This window comes from Pipistrellus hanaki (genome assembly GCF_964339955.1).
Source record: "Pipistrellus hanaki genome assembly, chromosome: 6".
In the NCBI taxonomy this organism is placed as follows: domain Eukaryota; kingdom Metazoa; phylum Chordata; class Mammalia; order Chiroptera; family Vespertilionidae; genus Pipistrellus; species Pipistrellus hanaki.
Genome location: NC_140508.1, coordinates 55317020 through 55338066, shown reverse-complemented (window position 1 = coordinate 55338066; position 21047 = coordinate 55317020). Strand labels below are relative to the sequence as shown.

General features: G+C 37.2%; 1 protein-coding gene across 2 annotated transcripts in view; it reads right to left on the bottom strand.

Annotated features, from left to right (window-relative positions):
• Window positions 1-15295: 15295 nt before the first annotated feature.
• Window positions 15296-21047, bottom strand: part of ROCK1 (Rho associated coiled-coil containing protein kinase 1) — a 101451-nt gene continuing 95699 nt past the window's right edge. For both annotated transcript variants that reach the window (XM_084888080.1, XM_084888081.1), the window contains exons 30-33: window positions 19805-19883; window positions 19385-19646; window positions 17901-18108; window positions 15296-16774 (exon numbers count right to left, since the gene is read on the bottom strand). In XM_084888080.1, coding sequence (XP_084744206.1) covers window positions 16771-16774; window positions 17901-18108; window positions 19385-19646; window positions 19805-19883 — 553 coding nt within the window. In that variant the 3' untranslated portion in view covers window positions 15296-16770. The remainder of the gene's footprint in view (window positions 16775-17900; window positions 18109-19384; window positions 19647-19804; window positions 19884-21047) is intronic.

Below are 21047 nucleotides of genomic sequence, written 5' to 3'. Positions count from 1 at the left end.
CCTGCGCACTGCGCGCCGCCGCCCCGCGCCCGCCCCTACGCCGGCCACGTGGGCTTGGCCCCGCCCAGCCTGGCGGCTGGTGCAGTGGGACCTGGATATTCCTGCGGCTTTTTAAAGAAGTCTCCCCCTCACTTTTACAAAACGGTGGGTAGGTGAAAGTCGGGGATTTGTTGTTGTTAATGTAGCCTCAGATCGGTCTGTTTACTGAATGAAAATAGATAGCCCTTCCCTTTAAGGATTTTTGTGGCAAAAATAAACGTGACCAAGTTTGTTTTAAGCACATAACTAACGTCTGGCTTCATTGGGGGACATAGGGATCTGAATGTAAGATAAACGGGGCAAAGTGAGGGTGTGCAGTATTGCTAATAACTGGAAGAAAGCATAAAAGAAAATTTACACAGCTGGCCTTCCTCAATGTCAGCGAGAGTTACTGATGATAGCAACCTTGCCCCACGTACCATACACTGCTAAGCCCTCATCTGCGTGTGTCTAATGGATAGAATCTCCTGCTTAAGGTTGACTTCTTTAAATAATGAATATGTTGGTAATAACTTAACCTAAGTAAAAATAAAGTGTAAAAAAAAAAGGCTAAATATCAGAAAGTGAATTACCTACAGTTTATTGATTAGAATGCCCCCTCATCATCTGGTCAACAGAAGTTGTATCCAACTTTAAAGTCTCCATTTAATGCTCTCTCAAACACACTTAAAACCTACTTGTGCAATTATCCTTTTCTATCAATTCTACTCGTGCAATTATCCTTTTCTGTCAAGTAGCATTACATTGTAGCTGTTTGCTTCTCTTATTTAATAAGTATATATTGAGTGCAAGATACTCACTACAGAAACTGAATACAAATATGAATCAAACAAAAGTTCTGCCTTCATAGAACTGAGAATCTACTATTGATAGAAATGCTGAAATATTCACACACTAACTACATGGGTCTCTGAATTAGTCAAAGCTCTTGGCTATAAACAACAGAAGCCAGAAAAGAAATTGAATGGCAGAATGTAGGGTAAGCTAACAGAACCAATAGGAAAAACAGCAAACCAAGCTTAGATATTGTATAGGAACCAAGGGATATGGGCACCAGGGAACATGGACAAAGTCATATCACAGGAACCGTTTGGCCACTTTGGCCATCACCTCCATGAGTAATTTCTAATTCTGTGTCTACTTCATACCCTCAAGATTCCATAGCCCGAACAAAAGTATATAATTGGCCAATGATGAGGAAAGGATGCCTGGCTCTGCCTCCCACTCACATTGGGGTATAGGAGGTGAGCTGCCCCAAAGGGTAGGGCTATGTATTAGTTTCCTATGGCTACTGTAACAACAACTATAAACTTAGTGGCCTGAAACACAAATTTACCACTTTACAGTTCTGGCCTACAGAAGTCCAAGAATGGTCTTAACCTTAAGGAGTTGGCAAGGCTGCACTCTTTCTAGAGGCTCTATGTAGAATTCATTCCTTACTTATTTTCAGAACCTAGAGGCTGCCCATGTTCCTTGTCTCATGGCCTATTCCAGCAATGGCACTACTCCAGCCTCTGCTTCCATCCTCACAGACTCTGATCCTTTGCCTCCCTCTTGATTACATTTGGCCCCACCTGGATAATCCAGGATACTCTTATAATAAAGTATGAATTTACGGTGAGAAGACCCTTTGCATAGAAGGTGGTATGTTCGCCGGGACCGGTTTGGCTCAATGGATAGAGCGTCGGCTTGGGGACTGAAGGGTCCCGGGTTCGATTCCGGTCAGGGGCATGTATGTTGGTTTCGGGCACATCCCCGGTGGGGGATGTGCAGGAGGCAGCTGGTCGATGTTTCTCTCTCATCGATGTTTCTAGCTCTCCATCTCTCTCCCTTCCTCTCTAAAAAATTAATAAAATATATTTTTTTTTAAAAAGAAAAAAAAAAAGAAGGTGGTATGTTCACAGATTCAAGAGATTAGGACATGGGCATCTTTTGAGAAACATTATTCTGCAATAGATATAAAAAAACAAAAACAAAAAAACAGACAAAAGAAACAGGACTCTTTCACCCTCCCTACATGGGAGTCTGTACTTGTTCTTCAATAAATTTCCACCTTTGCCAAACCGGTTTGGCTCAGGGGATAGAGCATCGGCCTGTGGACTGAAAGGTCCTGGGTTCAATTCCGGTCAAGGTCATGTACCTTGGTTGCAGGCACATCTCCAGAAAGGGGTGTGCAGGAGGCAGCTGATCGATGTTTCTAACTCTCTATCCCTCTCTCTTCCTCTCTGTAAAAAATCAATAAAAATATATTTAAAAAATATAAAATAAATAAATAAATTTCCACCTTTGCTATTTAAAAACAAAACAAAACAAAAAACAGCAAAGCCCTAGATAGTTTGGCTCAGTGGATAGAGTGCCAGCCTGCGACTGAATGGTCCAGGGTTTGATTCTGGTCAACCACACGTGCCCAAGTTGCAGGTTCGATCGCCAGTAGAGGGTGTGTAGGAGGAAGCCAATCAATGATTCTCTCATCATTGATGTTTCTATCTCTCTCTCTCCCTCTCTCTTCCTTTCTGAAATCAATAAAAATATATATATTTTAAAAACCACCAAATATTGACTATGCTTTCTTATAGCACCTATAAAAATATAATTTTAATATTCCTATGTCTTTTTTCCTCTACTAAATTATAAACTCTTGGAGGGAAAAAAAAAAAAAAACAGCCTTAAATAATTTGGGAAGTTATATTCCCAAATATTATGTATATATGTTATGTATATTCCAAACTATTTAAATATATGTAAATATGTATAATATTTTATGTGTAATCTGTATTATAAAAAGCCAGTGGCCAGAATGTCAAAATGACCAAAGGACCGGTCACCAGGAGGCGCATTGATTGTCTTGGGTTGCGGCGGGAGTCTGGGTCTCGTGCAAGTTTGCGCACTGGGCCTCTAGTATGTGATATTTCCATACTGTGGGTGGGGAGGGTGCCTGGAACAGTGCTTCACCTATAAAATGTGGTCAATAAGCATTTCCTAAATAAATGCATAACTTAGTTTTCAGTCATGAGATAAGGCAAATAATTTTAGGGTGAATGCTATGCTGCCATAATAGACATCAAAATTCAAGTTATGGATGAGTGGGGGAAAGCAATAGCTCTGCTACATGAGGTCATTCAAAGGCCAACATTCCCTAAAGCAGTTCTTTTCAAGTTTAATGTGAATGTGAATCACCTAGGTAGGACCTTGTAAAAAATCAGATTCTGATCGGTAGGTCTGGGATGATGTCTAAGATACCAAGTTCTCAGGAAAGAACCCTTCTTTTTTTTTTTTTTTAAAGAAAAATCCTCACCTGAGGATATCTTTTTCCGTTGATTTTTAGAGAGAATGGGAGAGGGAGAGACAGAAACATTGATGTGAGACACATTAACTGGTTGCCTCATATCCCTCCCCCCCCTCCTCCAGGGCCCAGAGCCTGCAACCAAGCTACGTGCCCTTGACCAGAATTGAATCCTAGACCCTCCAGTCCAAAGTCCTAAGCTCTATCCACTGAGCCAAACTGACTAGGGCAAAAATCACCCTTTTGAGCAGCAAGTCATTAAGGTAGGTGGTTGACGATGGGCTGCAGGACTATCTGGGTGTTAGCCCAGGGGAAGAAGAAATAGGAGGGAGGAAATTACAAGGTAGCAATTTCCTTTTCAGAAAAAAAAAAAAAAAAAATTGGAAAGGATATGAAACAAATCACTTTCATTCACAGCTGATTGGTGAACAGTTCCTGGCCTCCCTGCATGGAAGCCCAGGAAATGTGGTCTCTAACAGAGCAGAGAAATTCAAGCTTAAATTACTTTATGCAAGAAGGAGGCAAAGGATTTTGGTGGAAAACCAGCTGTCTCTGCCAAGCAAATGTTGGACTCTTGTAAGTAATGTTCAAGCTTATAAAGTTTTCCTAACCTAAGTGACAAAACTCCTGGTTGCTTAGAGGTTGGGTGTGTGTGTGTGTGTGTGTGTGTGTGTGTGTGTGTTTGTTGATCAGTAAAAGGAAAATTATAATATCTGTTCCTGAGTGCTCTCAATGTTCTAAAATTTCAACAGCTAGATGAGTGCATATATGTCAGGAACAATGACCAAATAGAGCTGATCTAGAGCAGAATGAATACCAGGTACACTTATATGTTTAAACATCTACCTTCTAGGCTAAATTCAATTTCAGAAGTCCTAATTAATGAACCCAAAACAGAAGTAAAAGATTTGTAATTCTCACCCTCAGAAAATTTCTTTCAGAAACAAGAATTTCCACAGATGGACAGAAAGAAGCTGTTCTGGCCTAATATTTACCTATCTATACTAACTTACACCTCAACTAATTCAATGATGCTCGAATGGCTGTGCTTGCTTGCCTTCCATTTTTGTTCCCCACTCCCACCTTAGAATCACGTTCTCCCCATTTTCTCTCCACTTACATTTCACCTCCATGACACATTTCTACCATACAAACAGACTTGTCCGTCTCTTTAAGCAATTGCTTTTTTTGATCACTAATTTAACATTTAATATTTACTGTCTTTTTTACATATGTATATAGTAGATATATTCTATCTTTTCATCTAAACTATGAAAATTCTTTGTGCCTCCTTCAGAAATATTTCATGGTTAATTGAATTAGACAATTTCGGGACTATGTTGTACTCTGAAGAACTTTTTTTACAGTAATTTTAATTAGATCACTATGTGTATTATCTACTTCATATTTTGTTCATTTCTCTATCTGCTAGGTCTGCACAGGCTCAGCATGAAGTAAATACCCTATCTATTTGCTGAATAATGGATTGCTAGTGTTGATGATAGGGATTCAAAGAAAAAGAAATGGAAGCAAGTGGAAGGCAGGAAGGTCTTAAGAGAGGGGGAAAAGCAAAACAATTATTGATTGTCTATTCATGGACCCTGCATTGCAGGAGCTCATAATTTGCCAGAAAATGTAGAGAAATGTTAAAATAAGTAATAACTATGCATGTGAATGCTGGGAAGGAGACTAGCTAGAATAGAGCAGAGGACGTGTGCAAGCTGTGGCAATAGATAATGTAGGATGGCTACATTATCTTGTGGGACAAGATTATAGAGAGCCTGAGTGCTAGGATAAAAAATGTAGGGGTTTTCTATCTTTGTAAAGTCTCTAGACATCACCTACAAGAAAAGTAATATTGACATTTCCATGTGATTCCAGATGATGTCTCATTCCAAAGCAAAGATCTTATCTGAGTCAAGAGTTCTTTTATAGGGATCCCAGTGAGTCAAGGCAGAAGGGCCATTTTAATGTTTTCTATTTTTAAAATTAGAGAAAAGTAATACATGTTCAGGTTTAAAATTCAAACAGTAACAGGAAGATAGTTAAAGAAAAAGCTATATTTCCCCATCCCACTGCTCACAGGCAGTAGACTTGAACCCTTTGTGATTTAGGGCTCCTGGTGATCACCTTCACAATTCTAAATAATATTCTTATAACTCTGTTAATTTATCAAGTTACACAATATCTATTGAATCCCATTGTAAAATATGAGGATGTAGCTTATATAGGATATCTGATATCTTTCTCCACTTTCCATTCCTACTTCTCCCAACTGGTGTGGACCAGTGGTTGAGCATCGACCTATGAACCAGGAGGTCACTGTTTGATTCCTGATCCGGGCACATGCTTGGGTTGGTGGGCTCGGTCCCCAGTGTAAGCGTTTGGGAGGCAGCCAATTAATCATTCTCTCTTATTATTGATGTTTCTCTCTCTCTCTAAAATCAAAAACTAAAATATTACCCAGTTTCATTGTATATGTCTGGGTATATATTTATTTTAACTTATCCTTCTCATTACTAGGGGTAAACCTTTGAACTAAGGACTTAGTTTTAAATATTGCCTAATCTCTCTTTTTGAATTAATACACTGAAAGTGTATATTACGTTTCTAGATTTAACAAAAATTTTTAAGTTTTGCCTAATTGCCTCATTTGCCCTTCCCCCTCGTTCTTTGCTCAAAAGACTCAGTTAAATATCTCGAAAAATATATGGATTGCCCTAGCCGGTTTGGCTCAGTGGATAGAGCGTTAGCCTGCAAACTGAAGGGTCCCTGTTTCAATTCCTGTCAAGGGTACATGCCTAGGTTGCAACTCAATCTCCAGTAGAGGGCAACTTGATCCCCAGTGGAGGGGAGGGGTGCAGGAGGTGGCCGATCAATGATACTCTCTCATCATTGATGTTTCTATCTCTCCCTCCCTCTCCCAAATCAATAATTTTATATATATAACTTTTATCATATAACCACAATGTCATTATCACACCTGTTTTTTTTGTCTGTTTTGTTTTGTTTTCTATTATAGATTCAGGATCCAGATGAGATTCATATATTACAATGGGTTGTTATGACACCCAAGTCTTTTAAAATAAAGCAACTTTCCCTTCTCCTTCCTTCCTTTATTTTCATGCCATTGATCTTTAGAAAAGCCAGGTCACTTGTTTCATACTATAAAATGTCCTGTTTTCTAGAGTTGTTGTTTTGCCATTTTTTGGACATCATTAAAATTGTGGTTTTTTTTCTACTCCCCATACTATATATTATAAAAGAAATTAGCTCATGCAATTATGGAGCCTGAGAATTCCCAAGGTCCACAGCCACCAAGTTGGAGACTCAGGAGAGCTGATGGCATAATTTTCCTTTGACAGCAGGCTTGTGACCTAGAAGAGCTGATATTTCAGTTTGAGTTGAAGGCTAGGAATGACTAATGCCCCAGCTCATGCAGCCAGGCCGGAGGAGTTCCTTCTTACTCAGCCTTTTTGTTCAATCCAGGTCTTCAACTGATTGCATGAGGCCCATTCACATTCAAGTCCACAGATTCAATGTTGATCTTATGCAGAAACAACCTCACAGAATAATGTTTGGGCAGACGTCTAGGCATCCTTTGGCTCAGTTAAGCTGACACATAAAATTAATCATCACTACTGATATAACAAAAATCATGACACACTTAATCAGAGGAATCACCTTGATTGACAGTCAAAACAGAACACGACAGAAGGGAAGTTCCTCCCACTCCTATCCCCCAAAATTAGGATGCTGAAACAAAAAAGGAAAATAGATATTGGGTGACAAAACCATAAATAACCCCTGCAATGTCTTTGGCCTTGCCATCAAGAGACTAGAATGACTCCAAAGCTTCACTAATGCTGTACAAACTCATGTAAAATTGGTCAAAAACATGTTGCATTCAAATATATTGATATTAGGCAAGTCTTACAATACCATTACTATGGAATGAGTGAGACATTCTTGAATCACTTTCAACCTCAGCTCTTGATCCTGTATTACCTTTAATTATGTAAACAACTTCCTTTGTTTTTTAAAATATATTTTATTGATTTTGTACAGAGAGGAAGGGAGAGAGATAGAGAGTTAGAAACATCGACGAGAGAGAGTCATTGATCAGCTGCCTCTTGCACACCCCCTACTGGGGATGTGCCCGCAACCAAGGTACATGCCCTTGACCGGAATCGAACCCGGGACCCTTCAGTCCCCAAGCCGACGCTCTATCCATTGAGCCAAACCAGTCTCGGCTGTAAACAACTTCTTTTTAAAAATATTTTTATTGATATCAGAGAGAAAGGGAGAAGGAGAGATAGAAACATCAGCGATGAGAATCATTGATCAGTTGCCTCCTGCATACACCCCCACTGGAGATTTGAGCCCACAAACTGGGCATGTGCCATGACTGGGGGGAAATTATACTAAATAGAAGGAAATAGAGAAGGTAAGTCAAACCTCTTTCAGTAAAACCTGGGTATTTATTTGAGGTGATCATGTATAAATACTTTGATTTGTCAGCCAAAGGAAAATAACTGTGGTATGATATATCATTGTTCCCCAATAATTCTTGCCTTTGTTTATCAGAATATTATATATTCTTGCTTCTTTGATGGCAGGCTTGGCCTTATAACTTGCTCTGGCCATGAGCTGTGAATGTAAGTGATGTGGGTCATGTCTAGGCCAGTGGTCGGCAAACTCATTAGTCAACAGAGCCAAATATCAACAGTACAACGATTGAAATTTCTTGTGAGAGCCGAATTTTTTAAACTTCAACTTCTTCTAACGCCACTTCTTCAAAATAGACTCTCCCAGGCCGTGGTATTTTGTGGAAGAGCCACAGTCAAGGGACCAAAGAGCCGCATGTGGCTCGCGAGCCGCAGTTTGCCGACCTCGGGTGTAGGCAGAGGCTCAATTAGCTTCTGAGTCATCATGTTCTGTTTTCCTTTGCCACGATGATCAGTGGTAACACAAACAGAGGCTGCTGCATCCGCTGGGCTCCTAGAGTGAATAGCACGTGGAACAAAGCTGCAGCTGAGGGAAAAGCATTTGTTTTCATAAACCACTGAGATTTAGGGGATTATTTGATACTACTGCACAATCCAGCTCTCCTAATGCTGTATGGTGACTAAGCAAAACGGTAGTAAGTGTTATAGAGACCCTGAAGATTCTAAACCACATTCATAAAGGCTTGTCTTGTCCTACATATATAACATAGAGTGGAGGTATGGGTAATGTAATAATGACTAAGGGTGAGCTAGCATGGTATTAATGCAAAAAGCCATGCAATGATTTTTTTTTTCTTGCTCCAAGTTTTCCTAAAACTGATTGTTAACTGTATTACTTAACAGTAGAAAAATATGCTGAAATAGTGCCAAAATAATAAAGGAGCTGCATATATAAAAATTCAGCAGCAGGAAATTACATCAAGCCTGAAGTGATTTTATGTGAAAGAAGTTATAGTTGAAATAAGAAAATATGATTTCTAAAAATGAGGCTGATGTTTGGGTGGAAGCTGTGAAATCCTGAGACATAAAAAAAAATAAGTGGTTATATAAATTCCATCTGAAATTGGAAAAACGGTTGAAAATACCCTCTAGACAGAAGGTAACACTTGAAGCAATTATAATAAAATGTGTTTGTAATTAGGTGTAAAATCTAATTGTAATTACACTCTAGATTCTAAAAGAATGTACTGAACACATGTAATTGATACACTCGAGGCCAGTAAAGATAGAGATAAGTATTTCAAAGGGCATTTTAAAGGATGAATTACTGATTGTGGGCAATTTTATATGCCATGTTCTGAAGTAGGGATGTAAAAAAGCAAATATTAGCTTCATTGTGAAATAATGAAAATGTACAATATGTATCCAGCTGAACAATGTCTAAAGATAAATGTTATCAAATAAAGTTCCTACTAAATGATGTATGATAAAGGAGAAATAATCTTTAGGGTGCATAAGGCTCATAACTTACTTAATAGTTCCTTCATAAAGTGTATTCAATTAATGAGGGGCTTTCAATCTAATAAAAATAAATGACACCCATTACTGTATTTGTGTTACTTTGCATTTGATGACTTTTCCTTTATGTTTATATCTTGGCCTACTATAAAGTTTAGAATCCCAATAGGCATTTTTCCATACAGTGGCAATGAAATCCAAGTTTCCTCCCCTAAATAATGGGTTATAATATGTGAAACTTACTAAAGTCTAGTAAGGAAAGAATCAAGATTTATGATTATTTCCCTTCAAAGCTGGGTTGACTTTCATATCCTAGATGGAAAATTGAGCTTTATAGCTGTGTGATCTAGAACAGAGGGTAAAACATTTTAAAGTGTTTCCTCATCTATAAACCAGAGATGGTAATACTTATTTCATACAGTTATTAGTGAGAATTAAATAAAATCTATACTAATAAAGAGTAATATGCTAATTAGACCAGGAGACCTTCTGTACATCCTTCTGGACAAAGCCATGGTGGTAGGGATGAGATAGAGGTGGTTAGGGGCGATCAGGCCAGTAGGGGAGGGCAGCTGGGGGTGAGCAGGCTGGCAGGCAGAGTGGTTAAGGGCAATCAGGCAGGCAGGAGAGTCGTTAGGAGACAGCAGTCCCAGATTGCGAGAGGGATGTCCGACTGCTGGCAGTTGTACATCGCTCGAGGGGTCCCAGATTGGAGAGGGTGCAGACCATACATCCTTCCCCCCCACTGTGCACAAATTTCGTGCACTGGGCCACTAGTACTTTTATATAGCTCAATGAAGTCATGTTATCTTTGAAACATTCTTAATAGTTTTGATCTCAAGGTATCTCGTTGTAATAATGCAGGAAAGAAATAATTTTTGAGGTTTTCTTTTTTTTCTTTTGGTAGTTATATACTTGACCTCATTTATCCCTAATTTCAGATGGTCCTTCTTGTTAAGTGAGATGTTTTGAATGAGTGTATGGTCTGATTTGAGTTAGCAAATGTGTTACAGGTATAACAAGGCTTACATCACATAGAATCAATGTCATCTTGACCAGATGTAATGAGGAGCAGATCTAAGAAGCATCCATTTAGCCAAAGGAGAAGATCCAGAATATTTCCTTTTACTCAGCTAAGCTAATATTAGTTTTGTTGTTGCTGCTGTTAATCCTCACCTAGGATATTTTTTCCACTGATTTTTAGACAGAGGGGGAGGGAAGGAGGAAGAGGAAGAGATAGAGGGAAAGAATAAGGGAGAAACATTTATGTGAGAGACATCAATTGGTTGTCTTCCATAGGCACTCCAATCGGGGCTGGGAATCAAACCTGCAACCCAGGTATATACCCTTGACCAAGAATTTAACTCATGGCCCTCTGGTGCTCTGGACCCATGCTCTAACGATTTAGCAACACTGGCCAGGGCCTAAAAATACATCTTTGCTGTAAGTTGCAGACTTATCTTAATTAGTCTAAATAAATGCAAGTTTCCACCCCGATAGAAATGCAAATAAACTACTGTATTCAATTTAATGGCCAAATCAGCCTATATAGTAATTTATGGAAACCTACAAGAGCCCTGGCTGATAGCTCAACTGGTTGGATCATTGTCCCATATACCAAAAGGTTTTGGGCTCAACTCCCAGTTACCATATATACTAGGTTTCAGGTTTAGTCCCTGGGTGTGCATGGAAGGCACCCATCGATGTTCCTCTCTCTCTCTAAAATCACTAAACATATCCTTGGGTGGGGTGGAAAAAAGAAAACCTACAAGGAACTATATTATAGGATTAAACAACTATTACTCTATTTAAGAATTTTGAATCATATGGTTTATTTCTAAACATTTTCATCCTTCCTCCCCTCTCACCCCATATCTCTAGTATCTCAAAGTACTTTATGGGAAACAATAGCTTGAAAAAAATGTCATATTTTAGTTGTGATGTAACAATTCATTACCATTTGAAAAACAGGCTTTGTATGTGTGAAGCAGAATTAGTATTTGTTTTTCCCTATCCTCACAAAAATCCAAGTTACATATACTTTGGAAATAATTCATTAGCAAACACACTGAACTGTTAATATTGGTTGTTAAGGAACTGGTAGGGTAGGGTGGGATGGGGTTTAGGGAAGCCTTCAATTACCATTTGTACTTTTGCAATTCTTCAACTTCTTACAATGAGCATAGAGCTTATTATAAAAAAAAAAAAAAAAAAAAATGTTAAAAGCAGAAAAGAGTGGAAGCCCTGGATGGGTAGCTAAGTTGGTTAGAGTGTTATGGCTATATCAAGGTTTTAGGTTCGATCCCTGATCAGGGCACATACAAGAAGCAACCAAAGAATGCATAAATAAATGGAGCTACAAACTGATGTTTCTCTCTCCCCAAATCAATATAAAGTTTTTAAAAAGGATAAAAGGTTGGAATAAACATACCATAAGCACTGAGTACAGCTTTATGCACACATATTATTCAACTAGAAAGTGATTTAATAAAAATCATAGATATAAAACAATGTGATTAATATTTTCAAGTGTAAGTTAAAAAGAAAGGTTCTGCCCTGGCCGATTTGGCTCAGTGGTTAGAGCATTGGCTTGGGGCAAAGGATCCTGGGTTCTATTCTGGCCAAGGGCACATGCCCAGATTGTGGGCTTGATCCCCAGTGGAAGGTGTAGAAGAGGCAGCCAATCAATGATTCTCTCTCATTGATGTTTCAATCTCTCTCCCCTTTCCCCTTCCTCTCTGAAATAAATAAAAAACATATAGGTATTATTAAAAAAAAAAAAAAAAAAAGAAAGCTAAAATCTCATTAGGTCCTTAGAATATATCCATTTATTTTAGTAATTTTATGTGAAAATGTTCTACCTAAAAAAATTATTTATATGTAGGTCTTTAATTTTTCTGAATGTTTCATAATTTTCTTAGTGGATATTGTACACATCTTTCAGTGAATTTTGTTTATTTAAATGTAAATGGTATTATAAAGTTTCCCTTTCCAGTTGTTGCCAGTAAACAGGAAAACAAAGTAATTTTGTATATTATTTTGTATCCAGAGGCCTTTGAAAATTCACTTACCGTATTTTTCGGACCATAAGACGCACCGGACCATAAGACGCACCAGTTTTTAGAGAAGGGAAATGAAGAAAAAAAGATTCTGAAACAAATAGTGTCCTAAAATATTTTATGTGCATTAAAACCCAACATCACAGTCATAAACACATGTAATCAACCCTGTAAAGTAAACAGCAGCATTTAGAACCATTTTAGAGCCGGGAAAGCACACAGAGACCACACAGAGCCGGGCAAGTAAAAAAACTTTTTTTTTTACAGTATATGTGTAGGCTATATTTGGACCATAAGACGCAGGGACTTTTTCCCCCCACTTTTGGGGGGAAAAAAGTGCGTCTTATGGTCCGAAAAATACGGTAATTCTAGCACTTTGTGACTTCTTTTAGACTTCTACATACACAATTATATTTGCAAATGTCAGTTTTATTTCTATGCAATAACTTACCTTAGTCATAGACTGGAAAACAAAACTGTAAAGATGTCAATTCCCCCCAGATTGATCTACAGATTGAACACAATCCCAATTATAAGCCTAGAAGTCTTTTTCTTTCTTTGGTAGAAATTAAGATATTTTGAAAACTTACATAGGAATGTAAAAGGCAAGAACAGTCAAGTCAATATGGAAGAACTATGAAGTTGGAGAATTTACAGATATCCTATATAATAAAGAGGTAAAATGCAAATTGACCATCACTCCAATATACAATGTGGCCGCCCCCATGTGCACACAAGATGGCCACCACAATATGGCCGGCAGGAGAGGGCAGTTGTGGGCAATCAGGTCAGCAGGGGAGGGCAGTTGGAAGGGGGTGTGCAAGAGGCAGCTGGTCGATGTTTCTCTCTCATCGACCAGCTGCCTCTTGCACACCCCCTACCAGTGATGTGCCCGCATACCAGGCCTAAAAGGGAGGGCAGTTGGGGGACCAGGCCTGCAAGGAAGGGCAGTTGGGGGGGAACCAGGCCGGCAAGGGAGGGTAATTAGGGGTGACCAGGGCTAGCAGGAGAGGGCAGTTACGGGCAATCAGGCTGGCGGGGGAGCAGTTAGGCATCAATCAGGCTGTCAGGGAGTGGTTAGCAGTGATCAGGCTGGCAGGCAGGTGAGCGGTTGGGAGCCAGCAGTCCTGGATTGTGAGAGGGATGTCGGACATCCCTTGAGGGGTCCCATATTGGAGAGAGTGCAGGGTGGGCTGAGGAATTTCATGCATTGGGCCTCTAGTAAAATATTATACAGTAATTAAAACAGTATAATATTGGCAAGAGTAGAGAAATAGGTTAGTCATCTGATTTATGATTCAGGATGAATTGTCTTTTTGATAAGATACTGCAGGATCAATTGGATATTCACATGGAGAAAATAAATAGAAAAACACACAAAATCTTTAACCTCTCCATCACACATACACACAAATGAATTCTGTATGGATTGTAGATCTAAATGTGCAAGTTTAAACAATAACGCTTCCAGAAACTAACAGAATCATCTTCAGACCCTGCAGAATAGGCAGATTTCTAAATAGGACTGGCCGGGCAGCTCAATTGGTGAGACCATCGTCCCCGTACGCCAAGGTTGTGGGTTTGATCCCAGGTTGGAGCACATATAAGAAGCAACCTGTGAATGTGTAACAAATGTGGAGCAACAAATTGATGTTTCTCTCTCTCTCTCTCTCTCTCTAAATGTTAATTTAAAAAAATACACTTTATTTTATTATATTAGGTGAATGATTCTAAGACGATGGTAAGGACATGTCAAGAACAATGAAGAGTCTGAGATTTAACTGTACTTACAAACCGAAGTTAGCCTGCCTACATTTCATGGATCCTGGGAAAGACATGAGACTCCTGGATCACAGCCAAACAACTTGACACTAACAGTACAAGCAGCATGAGCTTCATGTTTTTGTCAGTTCCCTTTGCCCCTCCAAGTCCTATGGGAGCAATGCAAAGTGGCTCAGGTGGGACCCTGAACATACCGTGGGTTTACATTACAGCCGAGGAACCCAGTTTAGGGTACCTGAATCTTTTGTAAAGAGTTCAAGCAAATCTGCCCAACTTTTGCAGATCTGGAGGGAACATTATCTTTAATATGCCGGATGGTAGACATACCTGCCTTCCTCTTGAGGAGACACAATATCTTCCATGGTTGTTCACTATGCATAACTCCTTGGTAAAGATTCTGGAAAAAAAGCTGCTAGAGTCTCTCTCTGACCGTAAGATATGAGAAATGTAAGAGACCCAGGTAAAATGGTTTCCCAATAGACCAGGAATGGGGACTGTCTGGCCCGAGAGCTGTGAAAGCCAGGCCAAATGGTTTGGTCTGGCCCTGCTAAGGCATTAGGGTGAGTTAATGAAATGTTTGACCAAATATAGCAGGCTAATTTTTCAGTTGATTGTTTTGTATAGCCTGGAATGATACCCTTGGCAGAAATAAGGTTCTCCACCCCTACAAAGATATTAGTCAACTTTTCATTTCAACTGTAGCCATTCTTCTTTTAGAACCCAGGCAGGTTCTATCTTTTATTTATTTATTTGTTTGTTTATTTATTTATTTATAATATATTTTATTGATATTTTACAGAGAAGAAGGGAGAGAGATAGCTAGAAATGTCGATGAGAGAGAAACATCGACCAGCTGCCTCTTGCACACCCCCTACCAGTGATGTGCCCGCAACCAAGGTACATGCTCTTGACCGGAATCGAACCCGGGACCTTTCAGTCAGCAGACCGACGCTCTACCACTGAGCCAAACCGGTTTTGGCAGGTTCTATCTTTTAAAAACTCACTTTAATCTAATTGTGGAATTGAACAAACATTTGTATATAGTCAGAAACTAATTTATAGCATAATTTCTATTCATTTCAGCCAGGAGAAAACACCATACAGCCATTATTAAAGGTATCCATCCATAAATTACTTTTATTTCTCATTAAATGAGCACAGAGTCATTAGCATATTAATAACAGATATGTTTATTATTACATATCCATCAGTGCGGCTTTCAATACCACTTGAAACATGCATATCATCCTAGAGACGAATCAGTTTTCCAGTGCTTATTTGATACACATTACTGCAAAGCCATTATAAATTACTGAGGAGGTATTTGGTTAAAAAAATAAACAATAAATCATACTGCCCATACAAATCTACTCTTGCTATTGCACAAGAGCTTATCAGTATTTATCTGGTAAATTCCTATGTTAACTGGAAAACATCACAGATGTATTGCCATAATTTTCTTTTATATTGGTGCAACCCTCTACATGTTTTGCAGTTTTATAAAGTCATTCATTATTTTAGCATGTAGTCTGATGCAAAGATTGTACTTAATTTATGAAAGTCCAACAAACCTCTAAATATTTAAAATTAAACCAAATATCAATGAAAAACTCACTGACATAATTTTTTTGAAAATATGTTTTTTGAAACTTCTATATTTAGACATGGCAGTAAAATAATTCTCTCAAATTAAGGCACTAAAAGCTCAATGCAATGCTCATTGAAGTGTTCTAAGAATAATTTACATTTCAAACAGTGCATACATTTCTTATATGTTTGTTAACTTAATGTCTTTATCATTTAAAACCATAAAGAAATACATTATACAATTACAGAAATGATGTACCCCACAAAATGTTTTTAAACTTGGTTCTTTTTTACAGTTAGTTCCTAAAGTCTCTAGTAGTAAAATAACTCAATATGGCTTGGCAAAAATGCATAGATTAAGTGTAATATTTTTTTTGCCTTCTCCCATTCACCAATCTACAAATTTGCTGAAACACATACAGTATTTTGTAAAGCATAATGTAAGATAATTATTCTCCATAAGTCCACCACGGCAATCAACAATAAGGCTTTAAATTCTACAGTGAGGGCACTGAAGTCAAGTGAAGTCACTGCTTTCTTAAAATAGTTTTGTATAGTCTTGCAAGAGCACAAAAACTGAAGTCATTAAAAAAAATTGCAGTTGTCTCATTTTGAGATATTTTCTTTACTCCTTCCATGAGCTGATCTTGATAGTGATGGCCATTCCACTTAAAAGTGAAATCCCTTCCTCTTACTCATCTGAGGAAACTGTGTTCTATCATGATTGACAGGCATTTTCTTAGAAATTCAAAAAGGCAGCACCTTTTTAAAAAATATATATCTAGCTAAGCTTTTCACCAATTGTACTTGCATTACATAGTAATAATTAATCTAATCTACCTGTAGGCAAACCCGCAATAAAAAAAACAAAAACAAAAACCAAAAAAACCCTTGGTGTGCTTTCGTGCCAAAGCATGGACAGAATAACAGCAATCTTAACCCTGAAGCCTGTGATATTGTGTCAAAGGAACAGCCTGTCTGTTCTGCATGGTTAAAGAGGCCTGGTTTATCAGGTAGCATCCCACATGATTCCACAAGGTGCTAGGTCACACGGTTAACTGTTGGTGGGGAAAAAAGAAAAATAATTTTAAAAATGTACTCAGCTGTAGGGAAAGGTAAATTACATTATTTTTATATCTAATAACTAACACACAAAACTTGAAAGACAAGAAAAAGGAAAAATACACTTAATATCTCCTTTTTGCTTCTACTCTATTTCAAACATATATATCTCACACACACATATATATATGCATATACTACCAGTAATATGTATATATATGCATATATGTGTGCATATACTAGTATGTGTATATGTATGTATATTTATGTATGTGTATACACACACACACATTTTACAAAGCAATAAAAAGCAAGTTTAAATAATTTCAGATCTAGTTTTTAGCTTATACAGGAGAGGATTGATATAGGATTCTACAGAAAGGCAAATCTGTAATAGGTCTCACTTTTAGAGTCAAATGCCCCTCTTAATATAGGGACTACAGTCCAGCAAAAGTTGGTATTTGGTAAAGGAGAAAAAGCATAGGCTTTAGAATTAGATGAAAATGGGTTCCAATCCTGACTATATTTCTAGTTAGCTATGTAGTCTTGTTCAAGTTATCTAATTCCTTTGAATCTCATTTAGTCATGTCAAAAAGAGAACTTACTGAGAACTTGATTTTTTTAAAAGCCCACTATGTCAATATAGTTAAAAATAAAAAATGATCAAAGTTTTATATAAATCTGTTTATATTAAAAAAGGGATAAACCACAAGATTTTTAAGATGTTATGGGCTATAGGTGGGAAGTTATCAACCAAGAACCTGGATGCATATATGCATAACCCATAGCCACAGATAATAGGGCAGTGAGGGCCTGGGGGTGAAAGGCGGGAGGCTGGGGCGGGCTGGAGGGGGTCAATGGGGAAATAGGAGAAATATGTAATACTTTCAATAATAAAAAAATTACTAAAACAAAAACCATTATGGGCTAAATATGTGCCATGTATACCAACCAAAGACAAAATTTGACATGGAAGTAAATAAATATGATATATAAAATACTATTTAACAGGAATCAATTAAACTAATTTGTAAAGTCATTTCTAGTCATATATAAATACCTAGTTACATATGATACTCATCACTTTCACATTGTTAAAAAGGTAAGCATTTCAATCCTTACCTAGTTTTTCCAGATGTATTTTTAACCACTTTCCGGAAAGACTGATTTGCAGTGGATCTTGTAGAAAGTGTTCGAGGGGATGCACGAACAAAACCAGATGGTGGATTCTTAGGTATCTTTTTCACTAAATGAGTTACCCATTTCTTTTGTTCATCCTGAGAACATGCTAACAACAGCATATCTCTTGCTGATGTTACATCATAACTTACTATGTTAAGAAAAAAAAGAGTATAATTAAAGTCATATAAAATCTAAAAAAGCCCTATTAAATGCATCATTTTCTAAGTTCTTAAAATCTGAAAAGATTTACTATGTATGCTTAATTAAGCTTGGATAGTATCACTTTCCCTTTAATATAATTAAGGCTGAAATTTAAAAAAAAAAAAAAACAACACAAAAAAACCACAACAACACTAGTTATAAACTAGTAAGAAAAACAAAGTAAAATCAGAAATTCAATAAATGCATTAGTGAAACAAATAAATGTGTATTTAGAACACAAGTTTCTTATCTTAAAATTCAATATTCTGTATTCTTTCCCTCTAGCTACCTCTGGTAAAATAGAGATTTTGTCTATGATACAGTTTGCTGGTCCAGGCAGTGAAAACCAGATAAAAAGAAAACAAATCAGGCCTGGTTGGCATGGCCCAGTGGTTGAGTGTCAACCTATAAACCAGGAGGTCACAGTTAAGTTCCTGATCAGGGCATATGATATGCCTGGATTGGGGGCTTGATCCCCAGTTTGGAGCATGCAGGAGGCAGCTAATCAATGATTCTCTCTCATCACTGATGTTTCTATCTCTCTCACTTCCTATCTGAATCAATAAAAAGAGGGGGGGGGGGGAAAGTCAGAGGTAAAAATTCAAGGGGTAGAATAGCTCACATATAGTTTTGTTTTTTTTTTTACAAATGTCTCTTTTAAAGACATTATGTTCAAAGCCAAATCTATAACTGTAAAATGATAGTTATATGTTGTCCCATCGTACCAAAATGTTACTTCTTATAACCTTTTTTTCCTTAAATTTAAGCATGTTCTGTATTTATTAGAAGGTCCAGACCAATGGCGGTAGAAATTACCTTGCAACAAAGGTTCTTTAGACATATATTTTACAGCTTATACTTTTTCAACTTGGTATAGAAAATGCTACATTTGAAAAAGTTATTGGGATGTAATTCTCTAATTTATGTTGTGTGTGTGTGTGTGTGTGTGTGTGTGTGTGTGTGTGTGTGTTTTCAAATATATTTTTATTGATTTCAGAGAGGAAGGAATAGGGGGAGAGAGGTTGAAACATCCATGATGAGAATCATTGATCGGCTGCCTCCTGTACACCCCCTACTGGGGATTGAGCCCACAATCCTGGCATGTGCCCCTGACTGGGATCAAACCTGGGACCTTTCTGTCCATAGGCCTATGCTCTATCCACTGAGCCAAACCAGCGAGGGCTCTAAATTTGTTTTAAGTTGTAAAATTTTTCATGCCTTACCTTTACATGGAGAAATTAGGTCCTCTTTCTTATCTAAGTGATCTCTGTGGCACTTAACATGGCATCTTCGACATTCTAGGGCAGGGGGTGGCTTAAAAACATGCCAGAGAGGTTTGGCACAGGCCTCACAGTTGGCAGGAAAGTGGTAGAGTGTAGGAATGAACTCATGGCCTTTGTGATTCTGAAAATTAGTTTTTTCAGCTTGTTGTACTGGTTCCATCTCTACATCTTTTCTACATTCACCTTCATTTGCATAAAGTATCTATTCAGGAATGATAAAAGAAAGAAGATAAAAAAGATTTGTATCTGTACATACAAATTTCAAATGTATAAAAGCATTGGTGATTAAATATTTACCTCAAAAAAAGTATTTAGTACTTAGGTAAAAGATCTTCTGAAACTATAATTTTATATTTTTACCTGAAATATTTTAGGAATTTCTTCAGTTTCAGCTCTATACACATCTCCTTGGGTTACAGGTCGAACATGAAACAATTTACTAAAATGGAAACAAATATGATAAAATCCATCATAAAAAACTCATTAAAAAGTATAAACAAACATTTCTTGAAGAGAAATTAGTCATTAGAAAAATATAACTTAAAATCACAGAATCACTATACACCTATAAGAATTTGAAAAATAAAAATACTAACAAATCAAATGCTGATGAGCATGTAGAGAAACTAGATCCCTCATGCAATTGTGGTAGAAATGTAAAATTGCAGAGCCACTCTGAAAAAGAAGGTAGCAATTGCATTCCTGGGTCTTTACTCCAAAGAAAATTTTATATCTATATGAAAATCTACATAGGAATGTTCACAGGAGCTTTATCTACAATAGCCAAAACTGGAAACAACCCAAATGAATTGTTAAACAAATGGTGGTACATTCAAACCATGGAATATTAAACTATTCAATAACTGAAAGAAAAAAACCCCTGAGGTTTATATAGTATTTTATTCCATTTATATAACATCCTTGCAATGATAAAATCAGAGAGATGGAGAACATATTAGTGATTGCCAGGAACTAGGGAGGGATGAAGAAAAGGAGCTTCTTGTGGCTATAAAGGGTAACGTGAGGAATCCCTGTGATGGAACTGTTCTGTATATTGACTGTGTTGATGGTCATAAGAATCTATACATGTGATAAGGGCATACAGATTGAAAAGAAAGAAGTAAAACTATTATTATTTGGAGATGATATGATTATATATGTAGAAAATCCCTGTGGAATAAAAAAAAACTATAAAAATAAGTGAATAACAAGATTAAAAAATTCAAGATCAATATATAAAAATAAATAGTGTTGGAACAACCAGATACTCATATGAAAAAAACAACAACCAGAACCTCTTAAATTTTAGATTAATCATAACTTAATTGTAAAACCTAGAACAATAAGTTTCCTAGAAGGAAACAAAGAACACCTTCAACAATCTTTGGTTAGGCAAAAATTTCTTGGACAGATTAAAAAACACTTTTAAAAAACTTGCTATATGGTCTCTGTTTAAAGATACTGTAAAGGAAATGAACAGGCAAGCTATGCACAGGGAAATATTTACACTACATATTTCTGTCATTGAATTTGTATCCATAATATATACAGAACTTCTATAAATCAGTAGTAAAAAAATAAGCACATAATTAAAAAATTGTCA